Source organism: Pseudorasbora parva, chromosome 3, assembly GCF_024679245.1.
Source record: "Pseudorasbora parva isolate DD20220531a chromosome 3, ASM2467924v1, whole genome shotgun sequence".
NCBI lineage: Eukaryota > Metazoa > Chordata > Actinopteri > Cypriniformes > Gobionidae > Pseudorasbora > Pseudorasbora parva.
In genome coordinates, this window is record NC_090174.1 from 49,019,155 (window position 1) to 49,035,363 (window position 16,209).

The 16,209-nt window shown below is 39.4% G+C and overlaps 1 protein-coding gene across 2 annotated transcripts in view; it reads left to right on the forward strand.

The window, feature by feature from the left end:
* Window positions 1-11: 11 nt before the first annotated feature.
* ankle2 (ankyrin repeat and LEM domain containing 2) overlaps window positions 12-16,209 on the forward strand; it is a 29,119-nt gene continuing 12,921 nt past the window's right edge. Inside the window, exons 1-10 of one of the 2 annotated variants that reach the window (XM_067439355.1) lie at window positions 12-264; window positions 2,202-2,663; window positions 5,127-5,321; window positions 5,506-5,699; window positions 6,348-6,536; window positions 12,153-12,275; window positions 12,370-12,442; window positions 12,955-13,124; window positions 13,295-13,401; window positions 13,527-13,717. In XM_067439355.1, the coding sequence (XP_067295456.1) occupies window positions 2,222-2,663; window positions 5,127-5,321; window positions 5,506-5,699; window positions 6,348-6,536; window positions 12,153-12,275; window positions 12,370-12,442; window positions 12,955-13,124; window positions 13,295-13,401; window positions 13,527-13,717 (1,684 nt within the window). In that variant the 5' untranslated portion in view covers window positions 12-264; window positions 2,202-2,221. Of the gene's footprint in view, window positions 265-911; window positions 1,047-2,201; window positions 2,664-5,126; window positions 5,322-5,505; window positions 5,700-6,347; window positions 6,537-12,152; window positions 12,276-12,369; window positions 12,443-12,954; window positions 13,125-13,294; window positions 13,402-13,526; window positions 13,718-16,209 lie in introns of those variants that run through there. The other variant, XM_067439354.1, reaches the window with a different exon arrangement.

Sequence of the window (16,209 nt, forward strand, 5' to 3'; positions counted from 1 at the left end):
AGAGAGAGACTTCCGGGAGGCACATTTTCCTCAGGCGTTAACTTGAAACAAATGGCGTGATTTCTGTGCACCCCATATTTCCAGTTGTGCGTGGTTATAGCTCTTGTACATAACGCGGTATTATCGAGCGCGAGCTATTTGTTCCTGTCCTGCCACAATAAGTGCCAATAGGCATGGCTGTATGGAAGCTAAACATGTAAGGAGCTCTTGGTGTGCAGCCCATCTCCACCCGCAGCCTTGATATATTTGCAGACAGAAGCAGAGGTAATATTTATAATATTTATCTTATCAGGCTGAGTTTTTAATGGCTCATTTACACTGCTTCTCCCTTTTTGTCTTCATTAATAGAGTCAACCTGTCAAATTTAAATATGACGTGATGAGATTAATTGCTATATTGTTGGACTGTCATTGTAGTGGGAGTATTGACTTTTAAATGTGATAATTACGTTACTGATGGGAAGTCGTAACTCTTCCGAGAATCGGTTCTTTCGAACAGTTCGTTTCAAACAATTCTGGCATTCCTTTACGTAACTTAGTGCTGGAATTTCTGACATCCCGTCGTCGCATTACATGTTCTTTTTGTAAATAAAGTCGTATAAAAATAAAAACAATGACAAAATAAATATAAAACATATTAATCAAAAGTATTTTGTCTTTATCTATCGTACATTTCTGCAAATACTGATTCGCATGGAAATAATATGTTGAGAAATTTAAATGTGTATATTTTTTATTTAATTTTAACTTTTATAATAATGGAATAAAATACAATTTTCCAACCCAGGGATTTTGTGAACCGGTTCATTCAGTTCTTTGCAAAGAGCCGACTCACCAGATAGTCCTTGCACCCGGCGTTTAAAACACACATGAACCCTGTACTGAGCATGCGCAGGCTGTGCCACACGCATGCGCAAACCGAGCTGTAAACAATGCGACCCTTCCAGAGCGTCCGCGCGATTCACATTCACATAATCGTTTAAGAAATCACACATGCACACCTGCGCTTTCACATCAGGCACGGCATCACTGCTCAGCTGATAGATGGTAAGTGGTGCTAAAATGACGGGTGACATTTTCATCATCCGTGTTCTGATCTGTCATCTCCATTTATCATGATCGTCTAATATACAGACAGAAACTACAATGGATGGTAGTTTGGGCGTGACACCTCGGTTTCAATAAACTTTTTATATGTTGCAAATGCATGCTTGCCTAACAGAGGATGAGATTTAGGCGAGTTTAGATCAAACGTGACCGGCGCCACGATCTGAACAGCTGCACATCATGTCACACGTTGGTTTTGTTTTAATGTAAAGGATCTTTATGCTGTCAGTTTAACTGCCGCGATGACGTGCCACAACGTCACGGCGCGTTTCATAAATGTGGAGGAAGTAAATAATTTCAGCAGTTCCATATGTCTCATATTGGGATAACTTTGTTTCCGGTCTATATTGTGGGGGTGAAAAAAAGCATGGGCATTGCCTCTTATAAACAATATGTAAAAAAAATGTAAGGGAAGTCTCATCTAAATTGCTTCTAAATTTAACCATTAAAGGTATACTAATATATGCAAATATTTAGACATTGACTTTTAGTGAAACTGCACTTAATATTTGTGGAATTGTCCTTGTTTTGGATTGTTTTTTGTTGTTTTGTTTATTAATCTAAATGTGATTTTTGGTGTCCCATTCCTGTTTATTTTGTTGTTTATTTTTATCATTGGTGCTTTTCATTCCTAGTTAAGTACTATATTCAGTCTGTACATTTGCATTTATTCTTCATGCATATTTTATGTGATAGCCTAGCAATAAAAGGAAGTAAATTATTTCTCTAAACCACCGGGAGTGTGTGCAGAACATTACATGAAGGGCCCTACCTGTGTTATACTATCTTTGCTAGCAGTCCTGCATGATAGCCTACCCCCCAACCAGTTCAGTGCAAACTCCGACCCACAGTCAATTTTTAAGATTTCATTGGTCATTTAAATCACAGTGCTAATTGCCTACAAAATGTGACAACAATACTAACCCCTTACCCAACCCTACACCCTAAACTTTACGTTCATTTGTGCTGAACTAGTTTGGGGGAAATATGGGTATATATTTATAAATGCCACATTATACAGTGCTCCCTTTTCTGCATGTGTGCTTTCATACCCATTTTTTTTCATAACCCCAAATGTGTTTTTTTTATAATCAGGTAGCCAAAACAACAGAAGCATGGACGCGGTCCTGAGCAGGTTGAAAGGTCTCACTGCTGACGAGTTGAGGGAGGAGATCATTAAAGCCAATTTGAAGTGTGGCCCCATCACTGCCACAACAAGAGCCATATTTGAGCGTAAACTTGCCAGGGCTCTAGTGGAGACTGCTGGACTCACTGAGCCCGATGCCAGCGGTGGGAACAGTGCCTCGTTGGAAGGCTCTCGGAGCGTAGTGCAACCCAGTGCCACATCAACAACCCTAGATCCGGCCACAGGCGAGGATGGAGATTTTGGGTACGGCATGGGCCTCAACCCGCCGGAGGAGGAGGCTCTGAGTGGAGCGGTGTGCCCTTGTAATGTGGAGAATTCACAGGCACAGACTCCCTCTAAAACTGCACAGGTGTCCCCCACCTTCTTCTATGGGGTATGTCCTTTGTGGGAGGATGTACTGGCTAGGAATGGTAAGAAGTTTTACCTTTAATTTAGGCACAAGCAATGTTCCCTCTAATCTGTGGGTGTGCACTGCCTTGCACTACTGATACAACATGCGCAACGCACAGGAAAGATGCAAAATGTGTGGGGAAATCTATTTGATTATAATCTAGAAAATGAGAAATAATTGCAGTGCTCTGGTCAGCCGCTAGAGAGTTAGAACCGATGAATAAAAACTATAATAAAAACTAATATTGTGAAATAATTACCATTAAAATTATTTTAAATGTAATTCATTCCTGTGATGCAAGGCTGAATTTTAAGCTTCATTTTCTTCAGTCTTCAGTGTCACATGATCATCATATCATTCTAATATGCTGATTTGGTGCTCTAGAAACTTTTATTTTTTAACGTTGAAATCTGTTGTGCTGCTTAATATTTTAATGAAATCAGTGAGACCGATACATTGTTCTGATTCTTTCTGAAAACAGCTGAATTCATGGAGGCGTGCAGTGGGCAGAACTAAAGAGTCACAAGCGCACACACACACACTACATCATGACATTATTCCAGGATAACTTTCTATTCACTATACGTTTGGTTTTGTTTACATTATATGAACTTGCGAGCCAATTGCCAACAAAACTTAGACATTTGATGCAGTTTCACCCACAGCTCGCAATTTAGACTCGTGACCGGGAACAAACACACATGCAGAACTCTAAAAAACAAACTGCATCCACTGTTTCCTTAAAGGAACTGTATGTAAGAAATGTATTTCAATTAATCATAAAATGGCCCTGCTATTTCACTGGACATTAAAGGTGGGGTAAGTGCTATCTGGTAACCGTTGTTGGTATTTCAAATCACCAAAACAAACACGCCCCTATCCCCAAAAGGGTCTCGCTCCTATTTTGATAGCGCCGCCCCACACATACGTAACCCAGAGGCATCAACGGCTACGGCAGAATCTCTGTGTATCTAATCCAGATCGAATATTCAATAAAAAAGTCATCCCTTCTATCACAAAAACACAAACCATTCTTGCGAACAACTCGATAGTACACGAGCAAGACAGTCCAACTAACGAACATATTACAATTATGACAAGATGAGAATCATAGCGATCACAAAATCACAAACTTTTCTCATGAACAACTCGATAGTAGACAAGCCGACAGTCCAACTTACGACATATTACAATTATGACTGGATAAGGGTTATATAGATCATAAAAAGAGTACGCAAACATATATTAGGACGGAGTATAGTATCTTACTTGTCGGAGACATTGTGTGAGCTGATTCTTGATGAGATTTAGATGCTCCATACGGTGTGGAAATGAACGGGTGTTTATCATCGCTGAAGTGAGCCACAATACGATCGTAAATGGACAAACAAGTGAACATGACACACAAGCATAGTCAAGCAGCATATATTAGGCTAGTTCTCGGCTAATGTCCGTCATGTGTGACTCGTGTGTTTTGAATAATGACGTGCACAGAGCGAGAGCGAGCGCTCTTCTCACCATCAATAGTAGACACGCCCCTTACCTGCTGATTGGCAGTTTGTTATTCCACTCGGCCCGTGTCCTTTTTCTAAAACGGTTTTGAAATAAGACTTACCCCAACTTTAAGAAATCATGTTCATTTCAAATACGTAACTCACTGACAACAGTAGTCCGGCCAGGATATTGTCATTTAAAGTTTGTGTTGACATGTTGTGTTTTGGCCTGAAGCTCCACCTTCCCCCTATCTACCAATCGCGAAGTCAGTAGTGTTTGGGCATCCAGGTTGCCAGCTCTGCTCTAGTTACCACAGCTGCAGCTACAAACGTTCCTGCCGGATCCTGCCGCTTATCTGGCAACCTCAAACAGGGGGGAGGGGGAGGCGGAGACACCGCTCTAGTAATTTGAAAGTGATTGCAGTACCAGTTTTGGCCACAATCTTACATACACTTCCTTTAACACTGGGTTATTTGCGAAGCTGATAAAGGTTATCGTTCCCTCACAACCAAAAACACACTACTTTAGTGACATTGTTGATTTTGTGGTCTAAAAACAAAATGACAGCGCTGCAGACGGCTTCCGTAACCCAAACCAAGCTTGTTAATGGGGGTGCTCTTGCTCTCGCTCTTCAGAAGTGCCCATACAATGAATTCCTCCCTTTACGACTTCATACAGGGCCATACTCATACTCGTACGTTTTTTATTTTATTTGATCATGTCTAGCATGAATCCAACTCTGTAACAAGTTAGACAAGTGTAAATAAGTTAGATTGCATGCAAAATAGCATTAGATCCCCCCAATAAAAAATATTTTAACCATAGTGTGCGTTTAAAAAAAAAAAAAAACAGCATCAAGATTTTTGTAACCGCTGTAATTGGTTGTTTGCTCTAATTCTGGGAGTTGTTAGTATAACAGTCTTTTATATGCATGTACAGATGACTTAAACCTGTTATGTTGGTCTTTTCTTTTCCTCTGCCTCTTTAGAGAGAGCCCATGTGTACATTGATAAGAAAGAGGCTCTGCAGGCCGTTAAAATGATGAAGGGAGCTCGGTTTAAAGCTTTCTCCAATCGCGAGGATGCTGAGAAGTTTGCCAAAGGCATATGTGACTACTACCCTTCACCGAGTAAAAACACTCCCTGTGTTTCTCCCGTCAAACCTGGCCTGGTGTTTAACAAAGGTGAATAACCTCTCTCTTATTTTAGATGTAAAGTCCATTTAAAAATATATTTTTTTCTTTTTAAATAGTTTCAACCATGTTTAAAAATTGATATTTTACATGAAATATAAATATTTATAAAATAATTTATGAAGTAAAATATGTTAAGCTAATCATGGTGTGTGTGTTAAACTCCCCAAACCAGACCACTCATCTATGATGGAGGCAGACACAATCAACAGGGAGAAGGCAAACAGTTTTAAAAGTCCTCGGACACAAGATTTGACGGCCAAGCTAAGGAAGGCCGTGGAGAAGGGAGACGAGATTGCCTTTACTGAGCTGGTTTGGAGCAACCCTCGTTACCTCATCGGGTCAGGGGACAATCCAACTGTAGTCCAGGTGAGAGCTTTTGTACCATGATCTGTTTGAATGGAGATTTTGGATCTTATTCAACTTGATATGGTGAGCTCTTGGCTTTGCAAAGTTCAAAGTCTCTTCCGAAACAGGCCTTGTATCTTAATATTTAGTTATTTATTTACAAAATCCCAAATATTTCCACATTGACCATTTTCTTATAACTATATGTGAAGACAGCTATATACTTATATAATAAATATAAATAAATATATAAAATTAAAATAGACTGTTCTTATTTTACATGGAATATTGCAGTGGATATAAATGATTTATTTATGCATAAGTAATCATGTGCCCTCATCATTTTTTATCAAAATAACTTCCTCCTCCTTCTCTTCGATGATATGTTTACTGGCACAAGGATGGGACAACCTGTGAATCACATGAGATCGCAGCAAAAGCAAACCACGACAATCCAGTCAATTCCCATTGGACAAAATTAAGTCCCACCCTACATTTATTTTCTTGTTTGAGAAGCCATTTCACTTCGATATATGTCACAATAGGGAAGAAAATAGTATCCATTTCATGTTGACTTTAAGCATGTTCTTCTAAGTATTCACACCAGCTTATGTAAAGTCTCTAAATGTTGTTCTTTTAAATGTTTGTCTACTGTAAATCTGACCGCAGGAGGGCTGCAGGTATAACGTGATGCATGTAGCTGCTAAGGAGAACCAGCCAGGCATTGTTCAGATCCTGTTGGACACTCTTGAGAACCCAGATTTCATGCGTCTTATGTACCCAGATGACCAGGAGAGCATGCTGCAGAAACGCATCCGGTATATCGTAGACCTGTACCTCAACACGCCAGATAAAGCTGTAAGTGCTATATCTTAATCTGTCTTTAATATTTAACTGTTCAAACATGATAGGCCGGGATCACAGACAAGATTAGGCCTTAGTTCAATTAGGTGATTTCATTAAAGTGGCTTTTATACATTGCAAAAAATCTGCTAATGGGGTGAGAAAAGTAATATTGTTACTAATCGAAATCTTGTTTCTGTGCCATTGGCAGATAATTTTGCTTGTTTTAAGCAAAAACTCACTTCATTTTGATATTTTTCTAGCCTGACAAGCCAGACCCACATCAAGATGTTTGTTTTGGGAATCAATCCGAGGGGTGGGATAAACAATTGTCTTTCAAACTCCCTCTGCAGTTGATAGATTAAACTTTTGCCGTATCCGATCAGCCAAACTCCGAACACATCTTCCCTTTTTAAGAATGGTTTCAGTTGCTGTTCTTTCCTCAAAGAAAAGCTTAACAACAAGTCTTCCAGAGTAACGGCCTAAACCAATTTGAAAGACTGCCATTTGCCATCTTCTTTGTTTACAAGTAGCACGCAGAACCGCCGCAACTCTGCCGTCATTATGTTAAGCCCGCCCACCGACTCTATACACGATGTGATTGGCCTGACCAGAGTTTGGTTTTTACAGCTCACAAGTCAATGGAGAGTTGCTAGACGACACTCGCTGCAAATTAGATTTGCTGCTGCTAGGGAGTGTCTAGATTTCTAGGCTAATATTTTCCCCACGAAAACAATACTTTATTTTACTTATCTAGTAAATGCATCTTGATTTAAGAATTTGTATATATTTAGACTGGAAACAAGAAAAAAAAGTACTAAATAAGAAGAGCATTTTTTGTAAATGTGCCCTAGGGGGAAAAACCATTACTAGAGTGATTCTTGAGACAAAACAATGGCACTGGCATATTTTAAGATATTTCATTGTAAGCTGTTTCAACTAAAACAACTCAAACATGCATTTTAGTCTGGGACTAGTTTAAACCTTGTCTGTGAAACCAGGAGAATGTATTGAAATAGCAGCGTTTGCATTCCTGTGCTCTTTTTGCTGGTTACCTTCAAAGGCAGCATCCTAACCATAGTAGTGTTAGTGTGTATAGTAGTGTAATAGTGACTGAAATCGGCATCAATTCCATTAATGGTCGCTCACACTGTCATGAACTTATACTATATACTAGGGGTGTAATGATACACTCAGGTCCCAATTTGATACTGAACTCGCCATACAATATTATTGCGATACTCCAAGACATGGTAAAAGTTGATAAAAATGCTAATTTTAGTATCACATGCTGGAAACCAATGCAAAGGACAATGGTGACTCCAGAATAAAAATATTCATGGTTCTGAAGCTGAAAAACTGAATTATTTTATAAATTAATGTTTGCCCATTTTTTACTGGTAACCTACGACATTTGGAATCAGGACCCACAAATATTCCCCCATTGCATTATTATGCCAGTATATGAATTTAACATTATATATTAGGGGTGGGACAAAATATTGATAGGGCAATATATCGCTGTCCTTCTCTGGGCTATACGAGAATCTATATGCTAACTAAATAGATTTTTCTACTCCCAGTGTCACTACTTCATGGCTTCTCGAGGTAGCACTCAACGCATGAGGGAAACGTGAACATAGGTTAACTAGCTTAAGAAAAAGAGTTTTTTAACAGAATGGCAGACAAAATATGATGCGAGTACAATAATAGATGCCCCAGCTGCATTTAAGTCCGGAAAACCTGCATTATCGATTTCACAAGCATTTTCTTTTTATAGTTTGACAGATATCGTGATGTATGATTATAGGATTGCTTAGCAATATATTTATTATCGCAGAATTGCTGTATCGTAATACACTCCTGAGCAAAATCTTAAGACCAGGGGATTCATTGCAAGTTTTACACATTTCGCACTTGTGGATCATAACCTGGTTGTAAGTGCTGCTTCAAAATGCCAAAAGAAGAAACGGGAGCAAGAGACAAAAAATAGAGAGTAGGCAATTTATTGAAAGCTGGATTTAAACTCAAACAGGCCGTTCATCAGCTGATCAAAAGTTTAAGACCATAGCCCAAAAATAAACGCACAACAGTGCTAAAAGTGTCTAAAAAGGACTCGGTAGTGAGTAGCCCCACCGTTCTTGTTGATCACTTCAAAAACTCGTTTCGGCATGCTTGATGCGATTGTTTCCAGGAGGCTGGTGGGAAGGTTGCTCCATGTAGTGAAGATGGCTTCAAGAAGGGCATCCACGGCCTGGGACTGACGTCCATTTTTGTAAACTTTCCTTGCCATCCATCCCCAAATGTTCTCAATGGGATTTAGATCAGGGGAACACGCAGGATGGTCCAAAAGAGAAACGTTATTCTCCTGGAAGAAAGTCCTTCGTCAGGTGGGCTTTGTGAATTGCAGCGCTGTCCTGTTGAAAGACCCAGGCATTACCGCACAGACAGGGGCCCTCGGTCAAGAGGGATGCCCGCTGCAATAGATCCACATAGCCAGTCGCCGTTTGACGCCCCTGCACAACCTGAAGCTCCATTTTCCCATTGAAGGAAAAAGCACCCCAGATCATGATGGAGCCTCCTCCACTGTGCCGTGTAGAAAACATCTCAGGTGGGATCTCCTTGTCATGCCAGTAACGTTGGAAGCCATCAGGACCGTCCAGGTTAAATTTTTCTCGTCAGAGAATAAAACTTTCTTCCACTTTTCAATGTCCCAAGTTTGGTTGTCCTTTGCAAATTCTAAACGGGCAAGTTTTTGTCGTGGGACGAGACGTGGCCTTTGAAGACGTTTTTGTTCTTGAAGCCCTTCTCTAGCAGATGACGTCTTATGGTTATTGGGCTGCAGTCAGCATCAGTAAGGGCCTTAATTTGGGTTGAGGATCGACCTGTGTCTTCACGGACAACCCGTCGGATCCTGCGGCTCAGTGCAAGTGAAATCTTTTTGGGTCTACCACTTTTTTGTCCCATAACTCTCAGGATTTTTTTAAGGGGAGGTGAAACACTCAGTTTCAGTCAATCTCATGTCAATCTTGAGTACCTATAGAGTAGTATTGCATCCTTCATATCTCCGAAAAGTCTTTAGTTTTATTATATTTATAAAAGAAATATAGGCTGTACCGAGTCTTTCCGGAAAAAAAACAAGCGGCTGGAGGCGTATCTAGTGGGCGGAACTAAAGAATGACGAGCACGCAGCTACAGCACGAGAGCTTCTGAAAGCTGACATCGTCATGCGTGGAAAAGAAAACGTTACTCCAATAAACCATGGCTATCAATCAGATTCAACTAATACAGATATGATCCAGAATCAGATCCGGAGGATGAAATAAATTCAACATGAGAAACAGCAGCAGCAGGACGTCCGTCTCTGTGGTATGTAAGTTACTGTATTTAGTGGCCTGTCAACATTTGTGTGGGTTTACTCGCAGTTTATGAGGACATGATTTGGTTTATGGACTATTGTATGCGACTAAACCTTAGCAGTAGCAAGCGAAACGGTTTTTCACGTCAGATAGTATATAAAAAAACAATGGAGTAACGTTAGCGCATTTGAATGAAGAAGCACACTTTGTGAGAGCGTCCCCTGGCCTAGCTTTATGTTTGGGTGGTTTTACAATAAACAAACTGACACCTATATTGGTCAGCTAAACAAATGTATTTAAACACACACCATACATCGCATGCTCCATTGATAAATTAACTAACGTTCTACACGATCGTGTTGTTTACTGATGTTTACTTATGCGACGATAGCCAACAGCATAGACATTTGAAGCAGTTTTACTCACCGCCTGCTTCCAAAGCAGGACCGAACCTTTATCGCTGGGACCGATCCGTCAAAAACACACTTCTTGTTGATTTGGTGAAGTCCTGTGACAGCAGAGACCGTGGAGATCCACTATTGCGACACAACCGAAGCGTGATGTGACGCTTCTCGTCATTTCTGTGTTCAAATCAGTTCAAATGCAGTGCTGCCTTCCCTCGCTTGACGTCACCCATAGGAATAAAGTGGAGCGCGGCGCGACAGGAGTGTTGCACGGACGAGTGAATCTGCACCTTGAGAGCAGTGTTTATGGGCGTGCATTTGCTCTTTCGCCTCAGTCACACGCGCGCGCACCCTGCCGGGAGAAGAGCCCGTACGGCCCATACAAGGACCTTGCGCTCTTTCAACGTCAAGTGGACCCATACTCGAAAAAACTCTCCGAAACTTGTGAGAAACCGAAAGGAGTATTTTTGACAAAGAAATACTCCATCAAACGTCCAACTTAGTGTTTGAAACTTTGTCCATGTTTAGGATCGGAATCCAAGTCTTTAACAGTGTAAAAAGCTCAGTATGCATGAAACAGCATTTCACCCCCCCCTTTAAGAAATGTAAAATGACTGTCTTACTGCATCCAACCTCAGCAGCGATGGCGCGTTGCGAAAGGCCTTGCTTGTGCAGCTCAACAATCCTGCCACGTTCAAAGAGAGAAAGCCTTTTTGTCTTTGCCATCAGGAGATCTTGACAGTATGACTGATTGAAGGACAATGACATGAAAGCCATATTTTTGTGCAGATTTGACCTTTTTATGGCTATGGTCTTAAACTTTTGATCAGCTGATGAACTGATGTTTCAGTTTAAATGCAGTTTTCAATAAATTGCCTACTCTCTATTTTTTGTCTCTTGCTCCTGTTTCTTTTTTTGGCATTTTGAATCAGCACTTAAAACCCGGTTATGATCCACAAGTGCGAAATGTGTAAAACTTGTTATGAATCCCCTGGTCTTAAGATTTTGTTCAGGAGTGTATTATTGGTATCGTCGTGAGGTACCCTGTGATTCCCACCCTATTATTTATATTAGTATAATGTAGTACTGACACTTAAACTCTGTAAACTTACATTTTTTTCTCACACAGTAATTTTCATTTTGGGTGAACTATACACAATTCAGATTGTTACTGTCCATTATGCATATTGTTGCATTTTTGTATTGCAATATTGTTGCACCCTTACTATATACTGTAGGTGTGTTTATGCAATGTCAAAATAATTATGGCATTCAAACTGCTTTAAAAAAAAAAAACTACAGAAACATTGAAAATGGCACTAATTAAATGTAGTTCCGTAAAAGTACCGGTAGTTATCTCTTAATATAATTATTTTTAAATTCCATTAATTCACTCTTAATAATCTGAAAATAAACAAGACATACAAACCAGTTTGATGTAGCTAGCAAAGAGTTAGATAACTAATGTCTAATGTCCTAAATTAACTTAATTATTTTATCTATAATACATTTGCATAACAAATGTATTATTTCATGTTGTATTCATTTTGACGTTAATATTGTTTCCATAGAAATGCATAATTCTGACTCAAGGACGTGAACAGCTCAGAGTAGAACATCTGGGTTATTATTATCTGGTAATTACGTTAACATACTCTGATAAGATAAAAAATATTGTGTAAAATGTTATGCTTCAGGTATTTTTAATCAGGGATTAAAACGTTTCAGTGCTGCCTCAGAATTTTACAATATCTTAAAATCCAACATTATTTTGATGCCAATGTGTTGACCATCTTTTTCTGTCTGGTACGTGCATATGATAGCTATCAATATGCTGCCAACTGAATGATGTATCCTGTGTTTCATAGGGGTTTGAGACGCCTCTCCACTTTGCATGTAAATTTGGCTGTCCAGAGGTGGTGAACATACTCTGTTCTCATCCAGACATTGACAAGAACTGCAAGAACAAGTACAACCAGAAACCCTCTGAGGTACGGCAACCATGATACGTTAGCTTTAATGCTAAGGATTTCATAATTTATTTTATCTTATTTATGAGTCCTCCATTGTATTCCCTTAATGTAGGTCATTTGTGAAAGAATGAAAGAAAAGGGTAAAATTCAAGAGGTCAAACAGAAGATGAATGAATATTTAGAAGGTAAGCCAAAAAGTTCCAAAAGGTCCAGTCTCTGTTTACTTCCTAGCGGAGTTCCAGGCAATCCTTTTTTTTTTGGTGAAAAGTTTCCATGGGGGCAGCCGTAAACAATCCTAAACTCTTAAAACAGTCATCAAAGATGAACTCTTGGGCCCCTGCAGCTCTTAATGTGGCTATTTTCGTCTTTAGCAGGAGAAAGAAGTGACATACAGTGGAAAGGCCTTGAATGAAGTGTATTGGGGTCCAGATAAAAATATTAGAGTATATACGCAAACAATCATGAGGGTATGTGGTGTGAACTGTGTCGTTGTTTTGACGTGTTGCTCACTTTAATCTGTAGAAACAGTAAAATGCCACAATTATGTGCCGTGGTCCAGATGGAACCAAGCCAGGGTCCAGAATTGGACCTTGGCTCGCCAATTGATTATTGCTGGTACTTGTGTATTAAAACGTTTAAAAAAATGTACATTTAGTTGCATTTCATATTCTAACACCTGATTTCTGATTGGTTACAGATCGATTATACATCCCCTTATTGAGAGCCACCGATAACTCCTCCCAGCCTGTGATTGGTGCACCTTGGTCTCCTGAGCCTATGGAAAACCTGTCACCACGTTTACCCAGAAGCCCAAAGGATCCAGTTATGGCAGTCAGGGCATTTGCTGGGCCTTTAAGTCCATCTAAAGTGAGTTTTTGTTGGGGGGGGGTTGGGGGGGGGGGATGGGTTGTGTGTGTTTTTTTCTTCTTCTTTTTTTAAAGTATATTACAGTTTTGTGCTGTCAGACTCAACAGATGTTTAGTCATTATGACCTAATCAAAGTTGTTTAATGAATGAAAACCATTGTGGTGTTCTAGGCGGATGAGTTCAGACGAGTGTGGAAGACTCCTCCCAGAGAACGAGCTGACCATTTCCACAACATCTTAAAGTCTGACCCAGACCGTGGGGCAGAAAGAGTTGGCAGGTCAGTGCTAAGATATCATTTAAGGAAGCTAGACATTACTTGTATATCATACAGTCATGTGATGCTCTTCAGGCATTAATAGAGCATTGAGCATTCATAGATATTGGTGTCTTGTCTGTGAGCAGAGATCTGGCTCATGAACTTGGTCATCCCTGGGCAGAGTACTGGGATTTCCTAGATGCTTTTGTGGACCTACAGTCAACTGACGGCCTAAAAGTGCTTGAAGAATACCTCAGTAAAAAGGACTTCAGGGAGCGCGCTCATGAGGAGGCTGGAGAGAATGAAACCAGCAACAGGTTTAAAACCCCATCTCCGGGTAAGATCACTGATTCTTAACATACCTGCAGTCTTTTGCTGTTCTGACATTAAAATTGGCCATTTACCTGATTCATGCAAATCTGAGTTTCTATTTGGTGAAGGGTTATATGAACTGACTGTTTTCACAAAAGTTGATGGCATTTTCGTTTTATCTTGCCTCCGAATGCGCCGAATTTCCATAAGCACAACCTACTGTCAGAAAATAAATTTGCATTTTCATTCCGTTAGTCTGCCGATTTTGTTCAAACTAAATCAAGTGCCCTTATTAGGCCTTTTCGAATATTACCTTTCATGCATGCTGTTTGTGAATAAAAAAGGTCTGCAAACTTTTAAAGATAAAAGTGCACAACAAATATTAAAGTTATTGTCTCTTAAAAAAAGAATCGATTCTGAACTACAAAAACAAGTCTTTAAGAAGAAAAATTTGCTAGGCAGGATGCATTAAATTGTCAGCCAAGACATTTTTGTATAATGTTATATAATTTCTATTTCAAATAAATTATCTTGTAAATACATTTGTAATAATATTTCACAACAGTATTATTGTTTTTAAAGTATTGTTGATCAAATAAATACAGGTCCTGGTCATATAATTAGAATATCATCAAAAAGTTGATATTAAATACTAATTCTATTCAAAAAGTGAACCTTATATATTTAAACATTTGTTACACATATAAATATTTTAAATGTTTATTTCTTTTAATTTTGATGATTATAACTGATAACTAAGGAAAATCCCAAATTCAGTATCTCAGAAAATTAGAATATTACTTAAGACCAACACAAAGAGAGGATTTTTAGAAATCTTGGCAAACTGAAAAGTATGAACTAGGGATGGGCATTTTTGTCAGTTTTTCATATCGATCTTCGATAGGTCTCAAAAACGAGTAATCGATTTACCATGGGGGTCGTTTGTCTCCGTCATGGAAATATGAAACTATTTTAAGACTGTTACGAAAATTTATGCTGACAAAAACATGAGATGTCTATGCAAATATGAACATATGACTATAAAAAAATAACTGCTAGATTATGATGCATAAATGTATTTGAAAAACAAAATAACCGTCTCCAAGTCAATGATTTCGGGCATTGTATTTGAGCTGAAACTGTGAATACACCACCCCGCAGAGCTTTGCTAGAGAATTAATAAACTCAGTCAAACGCATCCTATATGAGATTCATCAGATATCTGCCTATTACAATTTACATCTGCCCAAAAGGACGCAAATGCGCACTTGAACTTGGCCATGCTGTTTTACAGGCTTGAAAACAAAACTCATTTTGAATACGCTTTTCCCTTAACAACAACGCTAATACACGGGCAACGAAACCACAGATCATTTTTTCAACACTATAATCGTGTTTTTATTATAATTCTATATAGCCTACATGACAGATTGGCGCTGCACATAATTTTATTTTTCATGATCAAAGTAAGTAGCATCACTGCGTGTTTTCGAATCCATGAGAAACTACTTTAAAACAGATCTACTGTTAAAAAATGAGTAACACTGCTGCATTAATAATATCATCAATGATTTTGAATGCTGTGTATGTGACAGATCGGCGCCGCACATCTTGCACTGTATTTCATGATCATTCACAGTGCTTCAGTTTCACTTTATTTTGCAGTCTAATGCTAACCAATCAGACCTCAGTTACCATCCAAAATGCCGCAATAACCAATCTGGGAAATATACAAATATAATTTTTTTTAATGTCAGGGCGATCATCGTTTTTATGATCGATCGTCGCTGTCACGTTCGAGTACTTGACCACTGTTGCCCATCCCTAGTATGAACATGAAAAGTATGAGCATGTACAGCACTCAATGCTTAGTTTGGGCTCCTTTTGCCTGAATTACTGCAGCAATGCGGCGTATCATGGAGTCGATCAGTCTGTGGCACTGCTCAGGTGTTATGAGAGCCCAGGTTGCTCTGATAGTGGCCTTCAGCTCTTCTGCATTGTTGGGTCTGGCATATAGCATCTTCCTCTTCACAACACCCCATAGATTTTCTATGGGGTTAAGGCTTAATTTGTCAGGTTTGCTGGCCAATTAAGAACAGGGATACCATGATCCTTAAACCAGGTACTGGTTGCTTTGGCACTGTGTGCAGGTGCAAATCCTGTTGGAAATCTGCATCTCCTTAAAGTTGGTCACCAGTAGAAAGCATTAAGTGCTCTAAAACTTCCTGGTACACAGCTGTGTTGACCTTGGACCTCAGAAAACACAGTGGACCAACACCAGCAGATGACATGGCACCCCAAACCATCCCTGACTGTGGAAACTTTACACTTGACCTCAAGCAACATGGAATGTGTGCCTTTCTCCTCTCTTCCTCCAGACTCTGGGACCCTGATTTGAAAATTCAAATGCAAAATTTATTTTCATCTGAGAGCATAACTTTGGACCACTCGGAAATCCTTTTTTGTCTTTTTGTCTCTCCAGGGTGCAGTTATCCCTGTTGCTTGTAAACTTTTTTT